General features: G+C 55.5%; 2 protein-coding genes across 10 annotated transcripts in view; one reads left to right on the plus strand and one right to left on the minus strand.

Annotated features, from left to right (window-relative positions):
- On the plus strand, window positions 1-7433 carry CUNH22orf23 (chromosome unknown C22orf23 homolog). Of its 8 annotated transcripts, none has more exons than XM_033766224.1 (7): window positions 1-77; window positions 164-335; window positions 1714-1776; window positions 4745-4927; window positions 5600-5731; window positions 5860-5960; window positions 6169-6252. In XM_033766224.1, the coding sequence occupies exons 2-7, from the start codon at window positions 233-235 to the stop codon at window positions 6238-6240; spliced, it is 654 nt and encodes a 217-aa protein (XP_033622115.1). In that variant the 5' UTR covers window positions 1-77; window positions 164-232; the 3' UTR covers window positions 6241-6252. The 8 variants fall into 8 exon arrangements, with proteins under 8 accessions (XP_033622115.1, XP_033622117.1, XP_033622114.1 ...); XM_033766226.1 differs by having other exon boundaries at window positions 2-77; window positions 224-335; XM_033766223.1 differs by having other exon boundaries at window positions 6-86.
- Window positions 5124-23615, minus strand: part of Micall1 (MICAL like 1) — a 23383-nt gene continuing 4891 nt past the window's right edge. The window contains exons 4-16 of one of the 2 annotated variants that reach the window (XM_019206001.2): window positions 21292-21380; window positions 20187-20329; window positions 18122-18552; window positions 17222-17279; window positions 16160-16542; window positions 14674-15083; window positions 12997-13131; window positions 12392-12518; window positions 12184-12274; window positions 11984-12057; window positions 10247-10361; window positions 10031-10077; window positions 5124-9087 (exon numbers count right to left, since the gene is read on the minus strand). In XM_019206001.2, coding sequence (XP_019061546.1) covers window positions 8966-9087; window positions 10031-10077; window positions 10247-10361; window positions 11984-12057; window positions 12184-12274; window positions 12392-12518; window positions 12997-13131; window positions 14674-15083; window positions 16160-16542; window positions 17222-17279; window positions 18122-18552; window positions 20187-20329; window positions 21292-21380 — 2225 coding nt within the window. In that variant the 3' untranslated portion in view covers window positions 5124-8965. Of the gene's footprint in view, window positions 9088-10030; window positions 10078-10246; window positions 10362-11983; window positions 12058-12183; window positions 12275-12391; window positions 12519-12996; window positions 13132-14667; window positions 15084-16159; window positions 16543-17221; window positions 17280-18121; window positions 18553-20186; window positions 20330-21291; window positions 21381-23615 lie in introns of both variants that reach the window. The other variant, XM_019206000.2, reaches the window with a different exon arrangement.

The raw sequence follows: 23615 nt of genomic DNA on the forward strand, positions 1-23615 counted from the left end.
CTGGTAACCAGAGCCGCTAGCAGCACGCGCTAGTGTCTCGGATCCCACGTTATCTCCTCCAGATACGGGCACTCTGAGTAAGGAGGGTGCGTCGAATCGAGGTCTTTAGGGTGAGGTTTCAGTGTTGTGTGACTGAGGCTGTTTTAAAGTTTTCCTTTCCCAGGGGGAACTCCACAGGCACCGAGAGAGACAAGAGGTGTGCCATTTCGTTATTCCCTCCTAGAGCTCTCCAATGGCTTCGAAGGAAAGGGTGGAGGCAGTGACCAAAGGAACAGGGTTTGGGCGCTGCCCCCAGCTGGCCGCTTACACGCCAGAAACCTGCAAGCTGCTCAAAGGTCAGTAGGGCAGAGGACTCCGGGTGTAGAGGACACAGGAGAGCAGTGGCGATAACAGCCTGTGTAACTCGGGTACTATCACTACAAGGGGCCAAAAGTCAAAAAGCTAAGAATTTTGGATTAGTTGAATCTTACTTTTTTTTTTTTTTTTTTTTTTTTGTACCAGGGATCAAACTCGGGACCTTGCACGTGTGAGGCAGGTGTGGTGCCACTGAGCTAAATCCCTGGCACCATAACTCCTACTTTTTTGTTTTTGTTTTGAGACAAGTTTCCACTCTGTAGTCCCAGCTGATCTCAAACTTGGTATCCTCCTGCCTCAGGCTCCCTAGTGCTGGGGTCACAGGTGTGTGCTAGGGTCCAACTTCCTGTGCATCCTTTACATTTGAGTGTCAGCATTCCCAGACAACATGTATCTCCTGCTCACCACCACCACAGAGGATCAGGCTGGCACTCACACTGCCCAGTACATCTCTCTTCACTGGGCACAGCACCAGGTACAGTCAGGTTCTTTGTGTCCCATCTGTCCTCTAGGTAGTGGATTCCATCAGGCAGGACTGGGACTGTTTCTACTCAGCTGTAGCTTCCACCTTGGCACATGAATGAATATTCATTTACCCAACAAAAAAATGTTTAAATCTACCATGTACTTTGGGCACTGATTTAGGTGCTGGGCATACAGGAATGGAAAAGAAACAGGAAAAAAAAACTGCAAAAAGTACTGCTGTTATAGAGCTAATATTAGAGTAAGAAGGTCCCAATAAAATAAAATATGTAGGACTGGGGTATAGCTCAGTGGTAGGGGATATGCTAAACATGCGTGAGAACCTAGGTTCAATCTCCAGCACCACACATGCCAAAAAAAAGTCTTTTTAAAAATGTAGCCTTAGGGCCGGGGATTTGGCTCAGTGGTTCCGCCATCTGTACCCTTAGCTTGGCGTGGTGGTGCACACCTGTAATCCCAGCACTGGGAAGGCTGAAGCAGGAGGATCGCTGTGAGTTCGAGACCAGCCTGGGCTACACAGTGAGTTCCAGGTCAGTCTCAACTACATAGTGAGACCCTGTCTCAAAAAAACCAAAATAATTAATTAGTTAATTAAATAATGTAGCTTTATGTAAAACTTCACAACAGACCTACCTTCAGGAGTCTGAGGCAAGAGCATCACTTAAGCCTGCCTGGGCAATAGGGCAAGATCCTATCTCAAAACAAAACAAAAAAACAAGTTTAGGTGAAGACATGCTACAGAAAAAGTGAAGGAGGACAGAGGAAGTGCTCAGTGCAGAACGGGGCTAGCAGGTGATATAATCTGAAATTTCACCAGGGGGAGATGCAGGTCCCACTACAGTTCAGAAAACCTCACGGAAGTGCTTTATCTTGCAGCAATGATGAAGGAATCAAAACTGACTAACTTCCAACAGCGCCACATCATGGACATCATAACAAGTAAGAGGCAGCAGGTCAGCAGAGGCTCCCTGGGCAGAGGAACCTGGGCCAGTTTTTATGCTCTTCCATGTTAAGGCGGGGAGGACATCATTTTAAAAGACTGGCCAAAAAGTGAGGTGTACCAAGTATTTTTGGCCTTTAGACCTTGAGATGCCTGTGTTTTGTCTGATCTGGACCCTGGCACAGTAAGCCTTCGGCAGTCAGGCTCTGGCTGACTTTCCTGAGGAATCTTGGCCCAGTCAAGACTCCCCCAGGCTAGTCCCAACCTTGTGGTGCTTGTACTCTGTCCCTCCCTGACATAAACCTATGAGCCCTCCAAAGGGAACATGTATGCGTCTTATTCAGTTTTATTCATTCATAGCTTAGCCCTTAGAAACAAGGTGACTGGCTAAACTCCAACTCAAGACACACATGCAGTGCCACTGAGCTAAATCCCTGGCAAAAACTTTTTTTGAGACAGTGTCTCACTAAATTGCCCAGACTGGGGTCAAACTTTCGATCCTCCTGCCTCAGCCTCCTAGTGGGCTGGGATTGTAGGCATGTGCCAACATACCCAGCAGATAGTGCCTTCTCTAAGGAAAGTGTGCCTACCAGGAGGGCTTCTGACCTACCACAGAGGTGGACTGGGGAGTCACGGGCCAACATGAGCACTGCCTGTCCACTAGCCAGGCCAGTGTAGGGTAAGATCTCCCACACTGTGGACAGGAACAACTCAGGCCACCAAAGATTGGTGCCATTACACATTTGAATCCTTTAACTCAGTTTCTGTACCCAGAAATCTAATAATGTGGTGCCTTCTGTCGCTTAACCCCAGAGACCCCCCCCACACTAAAACAGTGTCTGACTCACTAACCCGCACTGGAGCAGGTGCTTAATCCTGGAAGAATGACAGATAAGCAGGACATGATGGAGTAAGCCTGTGATCCCAGTACTCGGAAGGCTGAGATCGGAGAAGCTGTGGCTGAGTTCGAGGCCAGCCCAGGCTGCGGGGTGAATTCTAGACCAGCCTGAACCACACAGGGCCTGAGGCCAGGGGGGTTAGACCTATGGGAGTAAAGGAAAAGAAAGCTTGCTTTTTAAAAAGCCGTGCCCGGGCCTTGGGGTGGTCTGCCTTCCTCTCCTGCAGCTCCCACCCTCCTCTTACCCCGTCCGTCAGCTCCACTGAGGTTGGCTCGGAGGCTGTCACGAGCCGCGGGCCCCCCAGCTCACCGCATACCCAGGCTCTTCCCTGAGACCGGGCAAAGGCAGAGGCAGGACTGGGAGGACGGAGGAGGCCCATTCTGCGGAGCCCCGAGTCTCCAGGGAAGAGAGGGAAAGGGATGCAGGGCTCCAGATGGAGTGTCAGAGGGGCAGGCGGGTAGAAAAATGGCGGCTGCCCCCTCGGAACACACACCTTGGGGTCGTCTTCCTCTTCCATCCCCATCTGCTTGGCCTTCGCACCTGACCCGACCCCCTCGCCCCATCTTGTCAGTCACCACTGTGGCCCAGGGCCCCAGCGTCACTCCTGAAGGCGGCTCCCTGCCCTCCAGCCTGTATGCAGGGCTCACTCCTCCACCCGCCAGCAGCCTCTGTGACCTCTGCCCTTGCTCCCCTATTCACTCCACCTGAGCCAGAGCCTCCTGGGCCTCCTGTTCCTTAGGCGCCTGGGCACACTCTGCCTCCTGCCTCCACTCCGGCTGTTCCCTCTGCCCAGAACACCCTTCCCCAAGGTATCTGCAGAACCAGCCTCCCAGACATGCTCTGCTCTTTTTTTTTCCAATGTTCCCTTCTTCATGAGGCCTCTCTGGTCATCCTTTCAAACTGATAGTTCCAGCCAGGAGAGGTGCCCCACACCTGTAATCCCAACACTGGGGATGCTGAGGCAGGAGGATCGCTTCAAGTTCCAGGACATCCTAGGCTACATAGTGAGATCAAGGCCAGCCTGAACTACATAGTGAGACCCTGTCTCAAACAAAAACTGTAAGTCCCACTGGGACATACCAGTGACCCTATAACTGACTCTGTGTCACCCTGTTGTCATTCATACCCCTGCGACCTAAGCTCCAGCAAGGCCAGACTTCACCTCACTTCCCAGTCCCTCCATTGGCCAGGGCCCGGTTCACCGGAGACGCTGAATCCATGTTTGATGAACGGATTTGTAGATGGCTGGCGAGGTAGAAAGGACTGGCTCAGAACAGTGGGTGGGACCTGCTCCACCTCTGGCCTGAGGGGCAGAGGAGAGAAGGGATAGGAGTGGGCTCACTTCATGGCCTGGAAAGGGGCCGCAGCAGGACGACGGGTGTCTGTTACACCCGAACTGTCCCTCCCAAACCACGGGTCAAGCAGGAGGAAAACAGAAACAAGCACAATTGCAAAGGCTTGATGTACAAGAACATTTATTGCCACGTTGTTGGAAGTAGTAGGAAAAAAAAAAACTGATGGAAAAATCTGGAAACAACCTGGTTCTGAAACTAGGAGAGTAGTTGAATAAATAACATAACCATTCTAACCGGTACATAGCTATAAAAAATAAGTTATATGTAAACAGGTTCTTTTTTGGAAAACTATCCATGATAAATTGAGTGAAAAGGGTCAGTTACTATGAAGTGATATGATCCAGTGTTTTGAAAAAGTCAGCTTTGTGTGCACATAAAAAACATGCACATTTATTGTGAAAAAGGCAGATCACCAAATTACCATTCCTCGTTGCAGAGGGTGGGCTTAGCGGGGGACAGGAAGACTCTCCTGTACCATTTGACTTGTAACAAGTTGGCATCACCTTTATTTGGAAGGAAAAAAAAGAGCCAAACATGGTGGCACACACCTGTAATCCCAGCACCCAGGAGGCTGAGGCAGGAGGATCGCTGTGAGTTCAAGGCCAGCCTGTGCTACACAGTGAGTTCAAGGCCAGCCTAAACTACATAGCGAGACCCTGTCTCAAACAACAAACAAAGCCAGGCAGGTCCTCCCACCGACCTTCTCTCCCTAGAAGGAGACCCTCTGCCCCTACAGTGCAGCCCAACATCAAGCCAGTCGGCCTCACCTTCCAGGCAGCCAGCCTCAGCCATCTACCTGCCTCCTATCCTCACAGCCCGCTCCCACCTCCGACCAGCCAGCCTGTGTCAGGCCAACGGGGCCTACAGCCGTGAGCAGTTCAAGCCTCAAGCCACCAGTAAGTGACAGAGTGACAGAGCCTGGGCTAGTGGCTTCCTGTCTTCCCAGTACAGGGGAAATGGGCAACAGGCAACCCCCAAGGCAGATGGGCAGGTATCTAACCAGCTTCTCCTGCCTTTACACTTTTGAGCCTGGGCCTGTGTTAGCTCAGGGATATTCAGGGAAACCAGGAAGGCTGGCCTCTGTTGTTCTGGTTTTTCTCTAACTTTATTTCCTGATTAACTGGATGCCACTAAGGCAAGTCAGGTTTCTTTGCCACTGTCCTCTCACCGTCTGCTGGCCCCTTGAGGCAGATTCCTCTGCTCTCCAGCCCACATCCCAGAGCCCTCTTCCCCACTTCCTCCCTGGCATCCGCCGTGACTTTTGCCCCGACTCTGCCAAGATGTCCTGCAGTTCCTGGCACACAGGCTGCCACCACTGGGACCCCAGGTCCCTGAGTTTTCTTAGCCTTTTCCTGCACCAAGGTTTGTGCATGGCTTTCAGCTCGCCCTTCCTCGCTTCTTTCCACCACTTCCTATCATCTTAGCATGACAAGCTCGGGCACGCCCAGGGAGAAGCTGCAGTCCACGAGCCCTCTCCCCACGACCCAGAAACCCCGTAGCACACCTGTCTAGAAGCAGAGATTCGGGCACTCTTCACTGTCTAACAGGGCCATTTCTGGGCCTCGCAGGAGATCTGGAGAAGGAGAAACGGAGACTCCAAAATATCTTTGCCACTGGGAAGGATCCAGAGGAACGGAAAGGAAAGGGGGCCCCTGTGCAGCAAGAGAAGCCGGCCCCCGAGCTGGACCGATTTGAAGAACGTGAGCTGTGTGTTCGTGTGAACTTGATGGGGCCAACATGAGAAAAAGTGTCCACATCAAACACTGCCCCCCTCAAGGAGCCTGGGGTCCCAGTGTCCCTGCACTGATATCCCTTCTCCTCTGTCCAGTGGTGAGGGAAATCCAGGAGAGGAAGGAATTCCTGGCTGCCATGGAGGCCCTGGGACAGGGGAGGCAATACCAAGGGATCATCCTCACCGAGATCTCTCAGGTAGGATGAAAGAAACCAAGTGAGGTTTCACTGCTGCTCTCTGCAGGGAAGCGGGGAAGGGGTGGGCCGGCCATGAGTGCAGAGCACAGACTGGAGGTGAACCACAGACCACAGTGGCTAAAGTCACACGGGGTCTCAAGCTCTGGCCAGAATCACAGGGGCTCCTCCAGGTCCTCCCGACACCTGCTTCCCCTGATCTCTTTGGCAGAAAATACGGGAAATGGAAGACATTGACCACAAGAGGAGTGAGGCACTTAGGAAGACCCTGGCCACCACCTAGAGATGGGCAGGGCAGCCCACTCTGGATGGCCGGAGCCCTCCCCTTTGCCAGGCCGGGCCATCCTCACGTCAGCCCACCCATGTCGATGGTGCCCAACACTGCCCCGCCTGACAGCATGGGGCACACGGTGCCCCAGACACCACCTGGTATGTCAGGGCCACTGCTGCCGGAGCCTCTGAGCCACCCACAGTTACAGGCACAGACTTGAAGTCCTTTCTCAGTGACGGCACGGCCCAGCTCTCACCGCTGTGGACACGGGTCACAGGCATCCAGCAGCTCTCTACCACCTCCAGCCTCTGCATGTCCTGCTTGTTTCATTTCTGAACACAGGAGTGAAGAGGAAGTCTTCTTCCACCTGTCTTAGGACCTATTTCAGGTCTTACAACCTTGGGCAAATGTTTAACTACAATTAATTGGCCAATAAAACATATTTAACTTGGGTCATTCCGCACACTACCTTGGTTTCAGAGGGATATTTGCTCAAAGAGTTAGGATTTGTAGAGCATGTCACTTCTCTGTCTTTTGGCTAAGATCCAGTGTATATTTTGTGGAGTGCAGATGGTTTCCAGCTCCCCTTTTACATATTCAAGAGGAAATGGGAAGGGACACCCATAAGACATCCCTAGGCAGCTTGCTGTGAGAGTACCAAGCTCAGTTAAGTAAGGCTCGCCAGATACAGCAACCAGGGCATTTAAACAGCAAGCTGCCTCTGAGCCTCAAGTTAGCACTCTGTCTCGCACTAAAGGCAGGCCACAGGATGAAGCAGAATGGGAGGAATCGACGCTGAAGGGGCCCTGGCTCTGCAGGCCCAGCGCCGAATTGTGTTTTGTGACCCTGAATAAAACCCAGAGCCTCAGCTGTAGTTCGTGCACCTGTGAGCCCCTGACTTCAACCGAGCAGTGACCTTATCCCACTCCTGCCCCCCACTCGGTATGCAGGACATCAGGCCCTCTGTTCCCTCGGGCTCTTGACACTCACCCGCCCTACCCTCTCCAGTAGCCTGTCATTTCTCCTGTTGTCATAAATCAAAATATTTTGGAACTATCACTGACCCTGCCGGCTGTCTCCCACTGCGATCACATGGCTCCCTCGGGTCACGTGACCTGTGTTTTGGCTTGCAGAATAAACAGGGCTGTGCAGCAGCCAACACATGAGAAGCCTGTGTCACGTTCCCACAGGGACCTGAGGACCAAGGCGGCAACATGACAGGACACATCCTCTACCTCAAAGCCCATCACGTGTCCAGAGGCAGCAAACTGGAGAACACCAGGACAAATCCAGAGTAGGTGCTCAACATTTAAAAATGACACACCACATACGAATCTGGATTCCCAGTCTCTTTTTGAAAAATGGAATGGATCTGGTAACCCTGGGCCCACACTGATGACCACAAGTGACCGATGACTTAAGTAAGGGCAGCCACCCTTGCAGTGTGGGACGCTGACACAGCCATCTGAGCCCAGCATGGCCAAGACCCTCCTGGGAAACCAGAGATGCCAGCCAGAAGGCGTGGCTGTGGCCCGAGAACTGTCGTCTCCCTTTTATTGTTGGTGAGGAATCCTCAAGTTAATACAGTGCGATCTCTTCCCCCAGGTGCACGGAGAAGGGGCCTGCAGTGCCCGGGGAGAGCTTATCGAACAGTGCTTTGACCAAGAGCTGCCAGGCACATTCCCTGGGCAAAAGTGGTAACCCCGTCGCTCGGCCTCTTCCACGGCCACCTAGTGGGTAGGTGGCCATCAGTCCTCTGGTGAGGAGTCAAGGAGGGAAGACAACAGGAGACAGCCTAGCAAATGGATGACCACAAATGGAAACGAGCCCCAGCCCCAGGTGTGGCTGGGGAGGAAAGCCTAACGAGGGGTCAGACTAGTTAGGGGTCACACTTACTAAAGAACCAGAGTAGCACCTACCTGAAGCACACCTCCCTAGGCTGAGGGGCGGGACTAGAGCTCTGACTAGAGCTGCCCCATAAAAGCCCTTTCCAGGGGACTCAGCATGGGACAGCAAATGGGGACACCCACGGGCCCTGGCACAGCCACCAGGACCCTGTGTGGTGGGAAGCAAGGCTTTCTAGAAGAGGGGTGATGAGGGAGAAACCTGGATCTTGGAGGGAGGCAGTGGGGGGTTTTCCCCGCCAGGCCCGGTCACGTGACACAGCACAGGCCCACTCAGCAACCAGCTGAAACCCACCTGCAGACTTCATAAATAGAGCGCCTGAGTGAGGGCACATGAGATTCAGGGCACCCGCACTGGACAGGAGGCAGAGACTCAGGGTCCCAGCTGGGCAGGAGGAAGCCGGTCAGGCAGCCCTGCTGCTGGCCAGCCATGAGAAGCAGGAGCCCTGGGCCAGGGACCTGCAGAGGACACTGGGTGTCAGACAATCCTGGCCAGTGTGTTCATCAGGACAGCGGCCAAGGAGCTTCCCCGCCACAGAAAAGGCCAGGCCGGCAGGACGAGAGGCACATGGGCTCGGCTACCACCCTCCCTGGCCTCTGGCCCCTGCTGGCTCTTCGAGTCTGTTGAGGCATCTGGAGATGTCAGAACTGGACTGGGCAGGGCTGAGTCATAGCTGTCTGAGTACAGGGAAGAGGGAAGAAAACTCTGGCCCAGAGCAGCCGGAGGACCCTGAGAAGGCAGAGGTCACCCAGAGGCTCCCTGCCCTGGCAGCAAGGTGCTCCCCTGACCTACAAGGGCCCAGGAGGGGCAGTCCTGGTGGCTTCCCTGGCTGTCAGCTCTTGTCCCCAGGGGACTTGCTCTTGGTGTCTCGCTTATTTCCCAGCATCTTCAGCATCTTCATGGTCTTGAATTTCCCCTTCTTCTTGCCCTCAGGTTCAGCCTCCTTCTGGAACTCTGCAGCAGAGGAAGGGGCACTTGACCAGGTGGGGAAAGGGACTCCTCCCGGGCAGCCCGGGGGTCAGTGATCTGTGTCACTGAGCAGCTTCGTGGACAGTGGGGACTTGGCCCAGCCACCTGCCTTCTGTGGGAGATCTCGGACAAGTCGCTTCACCCCTAGGGGATGGGGACCTCTCCTAGTGTTCTGGCAGGAGACACGCATCTGTGTGACTCCTGATATGTGACGCACTTAACACTCAGGCTCACTTTACCTAGACTGTGGCTCACGGCCCTGTGGGCCCCAACACAGACCCTGACCATCAGAGCCAGAGGGAACTCAGAAGTCATCTGTCAGAGCCCCCAATTTTCCCACCAAGGAAAATGCAGGTCTTTGAAATGAGCTGATCCCAGCTGAGCTTTCAGTAGGCACCAGGCACGGTCTAAGGGCACTACAGAGGCCGTCTCTATAATCAGTGCACACAGGGGAGGGGATACCCCCATCACTCCACTCTGCAGACACAAGAGTGAGAGAGCTGCACATCACTCAGCCCATGTGCCAAGCTGGGACAAGAATCCAAGCTGCCTGACTCCAGCCTGAGTGGAGACACCCACAGGGCCAGAGTTGCTGGTGGAAACTAAGTCAAGCCAGTGCTCTGTAGCTGATCCAGGCACATCTGACCCTAAGCAGGCACTGTCGTCATGACCCACAGACCCACCCCAGCCAGCCTGCATGTCTCGTGAGGAACTGGCCATAAGCCCAGCAAACCCACCCTGGAAACCACATCCTGTGGGTACCTGGGCATTCCACGGCCACCATCCAAGGATGAACCAGGGACTTTGCACCCCACACCTCCCATGACAATCGCTGCAGCCCTACATCCGACCTGGCCCTCGACCCCCAGCCCCAGGCTGAAAACTGGAGTTCAAGCGTAACAGCCCAAGCTCCCAAGAGGGGATTCACCTTTCCTCTTGATCATGGCTTCCAACATCTTGTCTTCCTCTTCCTCCCTGGAACAGGAAAGGGAAGCTGAGTGCCCACAGGTAGAAGCTTCCAGCCCCTGAGCCCCACGGGGCCGGCCCAGGGTGTGCTGGGGTCCCTGGCAGCGAGGACAGGTCTGGCCCAGCCTGGGGTGTGGGACCCAGCCACAGTCTGCTGCAGCCCCTCCCCCGCTGTCACCTCTGCCGGTCCTCGTCCAGGCAGTTGACGATGGCATTGCGCTGCTCAATGAGGGTCATGAGCTCCTGCATCAGCACCTTCTCCCGGCTCTTGTCCTCTTCTGTCCAGTCTTTTTCTACCATGGGAGAAAGGCCAGGCCTGAGTGGCAGGAAAACCTCCTTCCTCCCCAGGACGATAGCAGCCACCACCTGAGTGTGGTAGGCAGGCCCTGTGCTCGATACCAAGTACCTGGGAAGGAAGGGCCCTTGGGGGAATGAAGGTCCTTGTAGAAGGGACCAAGGATGTGAAGCTGCCTCTAAAAAACACCGGCAAGGGGGCCGGGATGTAGCTCAGTGGTTCCGCCACCTGCCTCACAAGGAGGACAAGGATGCCCAGAGCTGTTCCGCAGGGGCCACCTATGCCTTGGCCTCTCTTGCCCTCAGCCTGCAGGCTCCCGGGGCTGGGTGCCCCCACTCAGCATCCCCTTCCCGACATCTCCCACACATCCTGCAATCATCACCTGGGGCTCAGCCACTGCCCACACCCCTGACCTCACCTGCGTGCCCCACCCAGCTCTGGGGACAGAGTACGGGGCTTAGAGCCTTAACCCAAGTTCAAATCCTGCTCTGTCACTTCTCAAATCTGGAGACTGGCCACTTCCCCAGTCTACATGTGGGGAAACTGAGGCTCGGGGAAGTTAAATCCTTGACCAGCATCACACAGTGAAGGTGGGGCCAGGATTTGAACTAGGGCAGCCTGACACCAAGAGATGGTGTCTGATGGGTCCCAGCCCTCCTGGGGCCCTATAAACCAGTTTTGCCCTCCAAAAGCAACTTCTGGAACAGGATGACAAGGGGAGCTGGGGAAGCGGCAGGAAGCCCAGGGCTTCCTGGGAGGCAAAGGGCTGTACCCACTCTGGCCACGGGGTGTCACTGTGGGCCCAAGCGGCAGCCTTGCCCCAGGTTCCTTGAGACTCACAGCTGGTGATGGAGGCCAGGGACATTTTGTGGCTTCTCTGGGATCACTACAGCTGCCCAAGCTTCCCCATCAACGGGGAGACCTGACCAGGACCTCAGAGGCAGGAGGGGCTCTGTGTGCAGGGACAGAGTGGCTCCAACACCAAAGGACGCCCCCCTAGCCTCTCCCATCTCCACTTCCTCATCTGAGGTGGTGATGGTGGCCCATGCCCCGGGCTGGCACCACCTCTGAGCCATGAGGAAGGAGTCAGAAGCCCTGACTCCCAGTTCTGACCTTCTTTTTTTTTTCTTGAGGTTTTTTTTTTCTTGAAACAGAATCTCACTACTGTAGTTCAGGCTGGCCTTGAGCTCACCATGTACCCTAAGTGGGCCTTGAATTTGAGGCATGTGCCACCATGCCCAACTCAGCTCTCATGTTCTACTCTGCCATCCCAGCCTGTGACTGCAGTTCACTCCATGCCATTGCCATGTAGGAAGCCACTGAGGCCCAGAGAGGCAAAGAAACCATCAAAAGTCACACAGCAAGGGCTGTCTGATGACATGCCCAGAATAGGGCGGGCTGCCCTTGGGCCTGATATTCACCTAGAGCTCATCATCCTCATCATGGACATCCATGTGGCCACCATGTCCATGTGGCGCCCCCTCCTGGCTCCAGCTACCTGTCACCAGCTATAATCATTGCCATCCTAAGTGGACCGGAGCCCCCTCCTCACCCCTTCTCCAGTCAAGAGGGGAAGACTCAGGTCCGCTCCTGCGTCTCCAGCCCAGGGAAGGTGCTCACCCGGCTTGTTGAGAAGGCACCGGAGCTCGTACTCGACGTCAGCCTGGCGCTGCTCCAGGTTCTGCTGCTTCAAGCTGGGGAGGTGGAAACAAGGCAGCAGTGAGCAGTTCTGCCCAGTGCCCCACAGAGGAAGTGGTGCTGGGTCCAGTGCTGGGCTCTGCGGTTCCTGCACAGGTGTGGGCGGGGCAGGCAGGACTCACATGTAAATGAGCTCAGACTCCCGCCGCACCAGCAGGTGCTTCTCGTGGATGAGCTTGAACCAGTCCACCAGCATGTCATCCTCGCAGCCCTCTGCAAGCCAGACACCCACTCAGCCGGGGCTGGCAGCGCCTCCCGGCTCCATGGCCCCAGGAAGAGGGGCTCACGACAACCCCGCCGCTCCCACCAGCATTCCCCGCGGCACCGCACCACTGGCCCCGCCTCGCAGCTTCTCTTCCAGCAGGACCCCGCGGTGTTCCAGGGCATCAAGCTGGCGCTCAATGGCATCCATCTCTCCACAGATGTCCTCCTCAGGGACGTACTGGTCCGCCTGAACCTGCGGGTGGGACCCAGGTCACCGGAAGGACAGCCAGGAGCCACACCCCTCTTCCTGGCTAGCACTGGCCGTGCAAGCTCCAGGGACCAGGTTCTGTCCCATGTCCAGCATGGCAAGAAAGCAGGACAGTGTGGGAAGGGGTCAGGGTGGGGACCGCTACCACCCCTCCGTGCTACGATACCAAGAGACAGCCACTTCCTGCCCTTGGGGAAGTTCCTCCCTTCTCCGCCACCCCAGGATTTCACCAAGGGAGCGGGAGTGACCCCCTCTTCAGAGCACCCTCTCACAGGAGCACTTTAACTTAAACATCTATGCATAACCAGGCAGTGCACTGCCTGCTGCTCTCCAGCCTGCTCCCGATCCCCTGGCTGTAATTCCAGCCCCCAGGCGGGCCACCCATGAGCCCTCTCTTGAACATCAGAGGGCAGCAGCCCCACCCGGCCCAGGCCAGCTGAGTCTGGGGGCTCCCTGCTGATACCTTGCGTTTGATGAGCGGAAAGCCATGTCCCGGGGCAGGAGGCCTCACAGGCTTGGATCCCTTGGTGGCCTTCTTTGCAGTTGGAGATGCTGCAGGCGATGGCTTCCGATTAAAAGGATTCTCCTTGCAGGAAGACTAAAGACGGGGACATAACAAAGGTTTAGTCTCAGAAGGGGGCAGCCTGATCCTGTAAGATACAGAAAGCAAGCCAGGACCTAAAGGCAAGAGGGGCGCTCTAAGGACAGGAGGGCCCAGGTAAGGCCAGACTCTTTCCTGATTCCATTCAGCAAACGTTTCCATTTCCAGAACACCTCCCAAGGGGCAGTTACAGCACAGGACGCTGTGTCTATGCTATGTAAATCTCACAACCAGGGCTGGGGTGCAGCTCAGGGGTAGAGTGCTTGCCTTGTGTGGGGGGCACAACCTAGTCCCATCCTCACCCAGGATTAGGGGAGAATTTCAGAGGCAGTGGGAGCAGAAGGCAAGGCTCATAGGTGGCCTCGCTGGCCCTTCCCCAGGTCCCCAGGCAACTGCTGCCCTGTGGGATCTAATCATTACTGAAAGACTCCCTGAGCTGGGGAGGCAGGCAGCCTAGCCCTGACCGCCCCCCAAAGACACCATGGTTAAATCTCACAACCAGCCTGCACAGTGGGCTCCTCCTGCCTCAGCCTCCTAAGTAGCTAGGATTGCAGGACTGTACCACTACATGGGCTTACTCCAGGACCTAGGGCTGAGACACAAATGTGCCCACAGCCCACAGAGCACCTGAAAACACTGATCCCTGGGAAAGGGCACAGCCAGAGGAAGGCAGAGCCCATCCAGGCCTGGCAGGCCTGAGAAGAGGGAGGACAGGCAGGGCCACATCCAACAGAGGTGCTTAGCAGGGCGTGTCCTGGGCCCCTGGCCTGCTGGGGCTGACCCTACCCACTGCAAACTGCCCACAAGGGAAGCTATGAGCCTCGAGGACAGGGAGCACCACCCTTCAGCCCAGGCTCACAGCAGCGCTCAGTGAGGGCCGGCTGCCCACTCTCCAGCATGGGTCAGGGTCTCAGGAGAAGGAAGCCATCCCCCCACTATGCTCTACTCAGATTGCCTTCTGGACCCACACCTGTCCCCTGAGCAGACTGTGAGCCTTGGGGAGTGAGGGCACGGACTCCATGCCACCATGCCTAGGGCCCAGTATTAACAGAGCCAGAGAGGACAGAAGGGCGGACAGGTAAATGGTCAGTCCCCTGACCCAGGCAGGGAAACAATTCCTGGATACACGGTATACAGACAGCCACATGGACAGACAGCTGCACGGACGAGGGAGGTCTGGCAGACGGACAGAAGGATGACATGCATCTGTGTCTGTGTCCCACTGCACAGGGTGGTGAGGGGGTCACACCCAAGGCCACTCAGGAAGTCAGGGGCCAGCTAAGCATGGTGGCGCACTGTAATCCCAGAACTCTGGGTGGCCAAGGCAGGAAGATTACAAGTTTGACTATAGCCTGGGCAATGGGATGAAACCCTGAGTCAAAATGAAAAATAAACGAAGAGCTGGGGATGCGGCTCAGTGGTTCAATTCCCAGCACCACAAGAAAGGGGCAGCCAGCACAGATGGGCAGCCCTGGACATCCCTGCTACATCCATGAGAGGACACAACCTCTAGGAAGGGGAAAGGGCACTCACCTTTACCTGAGGCTGTGGAGATGAGCTTCCAGGCGATGGCGCAGGGCTCCTATTTCCAACCAACAAGAAAGGCGTGGGAATGGCGCCACTGCAGGGCCTGGCTGGCTGGGGACCTGGGCTGTCCTTTATTCCGGCCGGAGGCGTCTGCTCCACACTGGGCTGTACCAGCTCCCCAGATGAGGACAGGGAGGAGTGGGCAGAGAGGCTGGCAGAGTTCCCAGGGGTGCCAGGAGTTCCGGAGGTGCCAGGGTCATGGACAGCAGGCTCCGAGGAGCTCTTGGGCACGGCTGGTGGCTCCAGAAGCTCCCCACCCCCTATCTGGCTGGAGCTCTCAGACGCCAGGCTCTCTACACTGAGGGCTGGTGACGGCGTGGCCGAGGGGGGCTCCGAGTGCGAGAGGCGGGAGGCATGGAGAGCTGTGGGACCAAGCAAACAAAGAGGAAGTCAGGGCTTCCAGCTGGGACACACTCCACTCCCCAGAGCACAGGTGGCCCCAGAAACCAAGCTCTGCCCATGTGACCAGGCCACAGGACAGAGCATAGCTTGTGCGTGCACAGCAGGACCAAGTCACAGAGTGTCTGGCCACCAGGACCCGGCCAACTTTGTGCTCTGACACACGATGGCCCTCGCCCCATCCAGCAGATCTGCTGCCTCCATTGCCCGCAGCCACACCCACACCCACACCCCTCCAAGGCCCAAGCCCACTCGAGGGCAAGCTGCCAGGACAGGACAGAGGGTAAGGCCAGAGGGGTAAGGCCAGCCTTCCGCCTCCGATCTGCAACAGGAGAGAGGGACAGCAGCACTGGCTATGACCGGCCCAGGCCGGGAACTGCGTGAGAGACTGTGCCACCCACACTTCCCAGACGAGCCCACGACTCAGAGAGCACATGGCATTCGCCCAGCCACGCCTGGCTAGAACACAATGGTGCCCATCTCCACAGCTCAGGCCCTCTGCTCACCCTACGTTTGCCCACCAAGGGGTCCCAAACTCAGACCACCCAAGCACCTGCGCTGTCATCCCTCCATGTGAGGGGCCCACTGGGCTCTCAGAAGCAGCTGGGCTCCAGCAGGGGTGGAAGGTGACCAACAGAGTACAAAGACTAGGAGACAGGGACAGCCAGAAAGTACAGCGTGCCCCGATGAGGGAGGAAATCCGTGGCACCCCAATTCACAGGAACTCTGCCAGGTGAGAGCCCAGGTTGCTGGGCAGCTGAAGTGACAGTGAGGTGACCCAGTGAGGCAGGATGAGAGCTGAGCCTTACCACGTGCCTCCCAGGAGCCCCACGCTCCCCAAGCCCGTGTTTAATCAGCGTAAGAGGAGGGAAGCTGGGCCTGAGGCAGATCACAGTAATAACACCTGCGGGTCTGCCCTGGGAGCAAGTGGGAGGGGACAGTGAACCCCACACCCAAGGGCACCTGGCTCTGAGCAACCGGGGGACCACATCCCCCGCCCAGTCACCCCAAGTCAGCACAGCTCCGAGAAGGCACTCACCATGCGGGGTCACACTGGGCACACGGGGAGCAGGGCGCTTCTTCGTCTTGGGGCTGCTGGTGGGCGTGATGCCATACCAGGGGTGCAGAGACTTGGGGGTGCACTCTGGGGGTGCCTGGGCAGGACTAGGGGCCGAGCTAGGTGCCGCTTGGGATGGCTCCTCAGGCTCCTCCTCATTCTCAAAGGGGTTGTAAGGCTTGGGCTCACGGCTGGTTCCGGCCACCAGGCTGCACTGAGGCATCTCCTCTACGCCACCATTCTCCACCTGCCTGCTGGCCCGGCTGGGTGGCCCGGGGCTGCCTGGGGGCGGCGGGGCTGGCTTCTTCTTGGGCTCTGCCTGCACCAGCGTTATCCATGGGGGCTCCTTCCTAGGGGGTGGCATCCTGCAGAAGCACGAGCGGGGCAGGGGTCAGCCTCCTGCGGCCTCGGGACAGTTTGGAGTCCATCTCCAAGGGTGTCCAATTCCCTTCGCCTCCCAGCCCAGGAGCCACCTGGACCCCAGGCCCAATGGATCATTACAGTCATGGCCCAACCAGGCGCCTCAAGGCCCAGGCAGGGTGGACCGCAAGTCACGCAGCCCAGGAAAGGACCAACAAGGGGCCGCATGTGACACTTGAACAAAGCCACCTGGCCTCCCTGTGCGTCAGTCCCCTCATCTGCTAAATGGAGACAACAAAGCCTCACAGGACTGTCATAAAGCACCCAGTGAGTCCCACATCTGGTGCCTGAGTGTCACATCGTGCAAGTCCTCCACACGGGTTAACTGCTAGGACAGCCTGGCCTCCCAAAGCACAGCTCTCAAAGACCTGCCACCCAGGCCTTCCTGGGTCTCGCATATTATGGGGAAGGTGAGGCTGGAGAGAAGAGATGACTTCACAGGTGGTGTCCCCTCCTGAGTTACAGGCAGGCAATGGCACTCTCTGGCCCCACCGGGAAACGAGCATCCCCCTAAGCCTGGCCCTGCATACCCCCAGGAAGCCCTGTTCCCACCCAGGCCCTAGGGACTCCCATTCCCACTACCAAGGCTTCCAATGCAGAAAAACCTCTCAGGGACCAACATACCTCTCGGACAGCTTGGGGGTCCCTCTGGGCTTGGGGACAGGGGGCTCCTGAAGTCTTCCTGCATTGGAAAGGACAGTGAGCCAGGCCTTCATGGGCAGCAGAGAGGGGCACAAGAGCCAGGCAGAGTGGCTGCCTCCCCAAGGAGTGCCCTTCCCTCCTACCCACAGGTCACAGACCCTGGGTGACCATGGCAACCTCCCCAGCACCTGGCACCTCCCTGCCCAGCACACAGGGAGATTAGATAAGCACTGAAGGTGACCAGGAGAATAGTGACTAGGGCAGGAGGTGGCCAGGCCTCCTGAGACCCTGCTTACACTTCATTTGACAAGAAGGAACCTGAGTCCCCTCAGGCACTTCCCCAGTGTGGGCTGGAAACATGGGCTCCATTCAGTCCAGGTGCCACCCACTCCTAGAAGCCCCTCGCCTCCCAGGAGAGGACCCAGGGAGCCAGCTGGGGTCGCCAGTGCAGTTCAGAGTGGCTCAGGACCCCAGAATCCCCGTCCTCCCTCCAGCCTCTGAGCTCTCCCCAGCCAGCCACTGACAATGAGAAGTCACCAGAGTGTGCCTGGGGAATGGAGTGACACCAATGTATCCAGTCCCCAGGACTCTCAGGACACACAGGCACACACAGAGACACATTCACTACTACACAGCCAGAAACACAGACAATCAGAGAAGCACAAAAACACCCCACACTACACCCACTGAACGGGGCAGAGGGACCTGTGTCTCAGCTGTACCAGCTTCAAGGACTACGCCTGGCTCAGAGAGGCCCACAGTGACCATCTGTGACAGGAATTAAGGACCCCAGAGACACAGGTGACCCCCAATTCCAAACACTCCCAGATGTACATGGACATTTCAGTGCTCACACACCAGCCCTGGCTGCACCCCGCTCACCGTTTGCAAGGCCACCGCTGCCACCCTGCTCTGCCGAGCTGTCCTGCTGCAGGCTGGACCGGGGCCGAGGTGTGGGGGGAGTTGAGGCAACGCTGTCAGAGGTCTTCCTGGGGGCAGGTGTGGGCCGGCTGGAGGGGAAGCTGGCCAGCTCCTGGGGTTTTCCAGGAAGGGGTGGCTTGGTGGGGATGTGGGGCCGGGCCTCGGGGATGGCCTTGGGTGCTGCAGCCACACCGGGGCTGGGGCCACCTCCCTCACCATCCCTGGCTTCTTCTTCGAGTTGCTGTGACTTTGGCTGTGAGGGAGGCCCAGGCCTGGCTCCCGCCTGTCCCCCTGGGCCCAGCCTGGTACAACGCTCTGTACACACAAAGGTTCCTTCCTCTGGCCCGCTCTTGTAGGCCCCCGGGAGCAGGGTGCTGGAGCACTGCTGACATCTGCCGGGGACAGGACAGGGTTCCCTTAGCTGGGAGCCCAGCAGGACACGGCTGTCCCCTCCCCAAGCCCTCCCAACCACCAGAGGATCCTGGCTCAGTCCGAGGATGTCCTAGATCTCCTAGAAAAAGCAAATGGTGGTAATAGAAACACTGGAACAATGAAAGAGCATGAAACCTGCACCAGAAATTGTGAAACATGCCTTGGGTCTGTGCTGTAAGAGGAAGCACAAAGGCAGCCCCCAGGTCTGTCCAGCGGGAGGAACTGCCACATAAGTGGCTCCAGAAATCAATTTGGTGGCTTTCAACCAACCAGATTAGTTTTGGGGTTGTGTTTTTTTCAATGCTGGGGATTAAACCAAAGGTCTCTAACATGCTAGGCAAGCATTCTTCCATTGAGCTACATCCCAGCCCCAGGTACATTTGTGTTTAATGAAACTGAATAAAATACAATGTACCACAGTGAATCATACAAACAAGGACAAACTTTGTTTTTTTTTAAAGACAAGGTCTCACTACGTGGCTCAAGCTGACACAGAATGTGATTTGTAGCCCAGGCTGCCCTCAAACTTGCAATCTCCCTGCTTCAGCCGCCCATGTGCTGGGATTACAGGTTGTACCACCAATGCCTGGCCAAAGGATTTTTGTAAAAACCTTCTTTCATTTGTTCATATGGACACAGGTTTCATTTTAGGTACTTAACACTCTGTCCCAGTGTCAAATGCTTTTCTTTTCTTTCTTTCTTTTTTTTTTTTTTTTTTAACTAAGTCAATGTAAAAAGTTTCTAAAACACTGCTTGGCTAGATATGACTATTCCTGTGTAACCTGGTCCCCCATGACTCCTCTGTGTGAGGGTTCTACACCCTCTCTCTCTCTCTCTCTCTCTCACACACACACACACACACACACACATATACACACACACACACACACACTCTAAGCAGATCAGATATGTGTAGGAAGTCAATCCTTGGCTTCCTCTGACTATATTCAAATTTCTGGTTTCTCCTTTGCAACATAAATTTTTTTTTTTGAGACAGGGTCTCACTATGTAGTTGAGACTGACCTGGAATTCAGCATGTACCCCAGGCTGGTCTCGAACTCACAGTGATCCTCCTGCCTCAGCCTCCCAAGTGCTGGGATTACAGGCATGTGCCATCACGCCCAGCTGCAACATAAAATATTTTGGGACTGGAGATATAGCTCAGGGGTAGAGTGCTTGCCAAGCATATGACAGACCCTGGACTCCATATCCAGCAACACACACCAAACTACACATTGTCTAAGTTTTGCATTACATTCCGATTTCTTTAAACCTACCTTTACCCAGGAAGCCACACTTAAATCAAGTTACCGTGATTTTTTTTTTTTTAAGAGGGAGAGGGTCTCACTATGTAGTTCAGACTCTAAGGTATAAATTGCCTTTAATATGATCAGGGAGTTACCCTCAAAGAGGTTAGGGACAGGGAGCAGGAGCCTCCAGTGGTAGCCCTGTGTCAGTCATGAAACTCGATAATTATGTGACTGGGAAAATCTTTGTCCCCAGCTGAGCCCCACACTGGGGATAAGCTTGGCAAGGGTCTGGCACCTTGTTGATGCTTGAGCCTGGGGCCCTGCCCTGGTAGCCAGTGACTCACCGGAAGCAGTGGCGGTGATACAGCTTGCCCTCGGCTAGGTACCGCTGTACCAGGTGCACATGTTTCTGGCAGGCTGCACACGTGCTGCTGGGGGCCCGCTGGGCGCCTCGCTCAGACAGGCTGCCCGAGGACAGCTTCTCATTCTGTGCAGGGAACAGAACAGTCACCAGCTGTGAGGTTCCAGAACACTCCCCTGCCCTTCCTGTCATGGGCACGGTCCCTCAGGTGTGAGCCAAGCTTCCTGGTGGCCATACACAAGGATCAGAGCCCTACGAGGGGCAGAGGCCTGGAGACCATCACCATCTCCCGATGAGAACACTAAAGACCACAAAGGTGACACACTTGCTCTAGGTCACCAAGCTTGGATGGAAACAGAAAGATGCGGACTTCTGGTTTCTGAGGGTCCCTGCCCCCAGGAAAGGCAGCTTCTGATGCAGTCGCTCCCTGTGGCTGCTCTGGCCACTCTCTCTATTCCCTCTGGGGTGGCCCTCTCTGAGGGCTACATCCCTCTTGTTGAATCCCAGTGTCTCTATTGGCCAGCACTGAGACCTGGGCATTTCTCTGGCCTTGGGCCCCACCTGCAAAATGGCCCTGTATAACCCATTCCTGTCTTGGTCCCACACAGCCTCCCTGGGTCACTGCACCCCAGGCCTGGCTGTCCCTGGAGCACATGAAAGTCTGGTGTCCTCGGGACAGGTGACAGGCCTCACTTCCCCACTGAGTGGCCTGGGAAAAATGACCAAACCTCACTGGGCCCGAGCTTCCTCTTCTGCCATCAAGGCCCCTGCCCTCCCTGAGCTGTCACTCAATGGAACCATGCAGGGGCGTTGGATCTCTGACTCAACAGGAGTCAGGGGACATCTGCTCTAGTCTATGTGCAGCTCCTGACTGTCCCATGATGGCAAGGTCACTGTGGGGCCCGCAGAATTGGACTGGACCCTGACCTCTGCTCTCTGCCTTAGTCTGGGAGACTCAGTTCCCAGAGCCAGTGGGAAAAGGACAGAGAACACCTGTGAATGCCGCCAGGGCCAATTTTCTCCTGTGACAGTCTCTGCAATGACAACTATCCCCCAAACCACCCTCTCAACCTGAAGCACCTGCCTACCTGAGCCTCATCTCCTGGTTCAGCTGGAATAGGCACCGCCGATGGTGGGGTCGAGGAGGCCAGGTCCTTCCTGGGCGGTGAGATACCGGCTGTGGGGACAGGAAAGGTGCCTGAGGCCATGGACCCTTGGAGCTTGGAGGCCCCAGCTGCCCACAGACCAGGGTCAGAGTCCGGGGCAGTGGGCAAAGGCAGCCTCCGCATCACATGGATAGGGGGATACCTTCACTTCCAAGCCACATCCTGAGGACAGGCCACTTGACCCCACTGAGCCTCCATAAAACAGGGACAGTAAGTGCACTGCGCAGGATCGATACGAGCAACAGTACAGCGGGGCAGGACAGACAGTTTCCTTCCCACCCGTGTAAATGGGACACAGGAAAGGAAAAACAGCACACAGTGCTGGCCTGAAGTCTCAGGAAGATGGACCTGCGCCCTGGGTGGACAAGGAGCTGCCCAGCCTAACCCCAAGTGACCAGGGGTGGCCTGGAGCCCCACTGAGGCCCTTGGTGAAGGACACCCACCCACACCACAACACCCAGGGCTCCCCAAAGGCCAGCTCCTCCCTACCCAGTGCACAGTCACCAGGCCGCTCCTCTGCACCCAAGGCAAAACAAAACCCCAAATCCAGAGAATTATACACCAAAATCAGGGGCACCGTGTGATAATGTAAACTGTAACCTCAGACTGTGAGGGGCTGAGGCAGGAGGGTGGTGTGTTGAAGCCCAGCCTGGGTAACATAGTGAGACCCTGTCTCAAAATAAAAAATGAGGTCTGGGATTACATGAGCCACCATGCCTGGCTATAACCAGCACATTTAAAAAATGAAACAAGCCTGGCATGGTAGCACACACCTGTAAGTAATCGCAGGGCTCTAGGAGGCTGAGGCAGGAGGATTGCATATTCAAGTCCAGCCTGGGCTCTCAAAATAAAAAAAGAGGGTCTGGGGATTTAGCTCAGTGGTACCCGCCTGCCATGCAAGTGTAAGGTCCTGAGTTCAATCCCCACTACAAAAAAAGCAGGGGCAGGCTGCAGATGTAGCTCAGGCAAAGACCTTAAGGTCAATCCCCAGTACTGCCAAAAAAGAAAAAAAATATTTTTTAATTTTGTTTCATCGTTTGAGGGTGAGTGCAATATTGGGGATGGAACCTCGACCTTCACACTGAGCTGCAGCCCCCCAGCCTTTTTGTTTTGGTTTCTAAGACAGGGTCTCAGTAAGTTATAGAAGAGAAACTATCTGCAGCAATAAAGTATGTGTTGTAAAGGAAAGAACTGTTTCATGAAACTTGTTTTGTGTTCAGTTACATACATGTGCATGAACTGGAGTGCGGTGGAAAATGGACTCCTCACTAGGAGTCATGAGAAGCTCTGGACACCAGAGGCCTAGGCAGGGCCCTTCAAGACCTCCTCCCTCTGCACCCCATCCATCCTTATCTCCTACCCCTGGCCTGGTTCCTTCACAGATTCTGTTTGGAGGGGGAGGTTGAGACAGGGTCTCCCTATGTAGTTCCAGCTGGCTTTGAACTCACTGTGCAGCCCAGGCTGGCCTGAACTCCGAACCTCCTCCTCACTCCTGAGTAGCTGGAATCACAGGCGTTCAACCACCAAGCCCACCCCCAGCACGCATGCATGTACCATTCACAATGCGTCTTACCCCATTACTCTACTTCGTTCCTTCACCCGGCTCACGTGAAATGATTCTACTTAGTGATCTGTTCTTTCTCATCCTCCCTGTCACTAGAACACAAGCTCTGTGTCTGTCTTACGCTCAGCAGCCCCATCCCCCAGCAGCCAGTGCTCGCCTGGCACACAACAGGCCTCATAAATATTTGCTGCAGAGCTGTGAACAAGGAAGAAGTGGTCCGGAGGGGAAGGAAGGTGACCAAGGAAGACACGATGGGGGCTGCAGATGTAGCTCAGCAGCAGAGCAGCAGCTTAGCATGCAGGAGGCCCTGGGTTCAATCCCCTGCACCAAAAATTATCCATTATGTGGTGTTGGAAAAACTGGATGTCAACCTGCCACAGATTAAAATTAGACCCTTATCTTTCACCATGCACTAAATTAAAATCCAAATGGATTAAAGACCTAAATATTAAAACAGAAACATTAAACTTGCTGGAAGGTAAGTTAGGCAGAACTCTGGAAGACATTGGTATAGGAAAAGACTTTATGAACAAATCCTCAGTAGCACGGGAACTAGCAGATAGAATCAACAACTGGGATCTCATCTTACTAAAAAGCTTCTGTATTTCAAAAGAAACCATCAGCAGAACTAAGAGACAATCTACAATGTGGGAAAAATTTTTACCAGCTGTACCTCAGACAA

This window comes from Fukomys damarensis, unplaced genomic scaffold (assembly GCF_012274545.1).
Source record: "Fukomys damarensis isolate Sample0158 unplaced genomic scaffold, DMR_v1.0_HiC HiC_scaffold_19, whole genome shotgun sequence".
In the NCBI taxonomy this organism is placed as follows: Eukaryota; Metazoa; Chordata; class Mammalia; order Rodentia; family Bathyergidae; genus Fukomys; species Fukomys damarensis.

Excerpts from the sequence above, each read along its gene's own strand:
- CUNH22orf23 (XM_033766224.1), top strand. The coding sequence starts at position 233 with ATGGCTTCGAAGGAAAGGGTGGAGGCAGTGACCAAAGGAACAGGGTTT. Across the intron at positions 336-1,713 it reads AACCTGCAAGCTGCTCAAAG|CAATGATGAAGGAATCAAAA; the intron begins GTCAGTAGGGCA and ends TTTATCTTGCAG. Across the intron at positions 1,777-4,744 it reads CATCATGGACATCATAACAA|AAGGAGACCCTCTGCCCCTA; the intron begins GTAAGAGGCAGC and ends TTCTCTCCCTAG.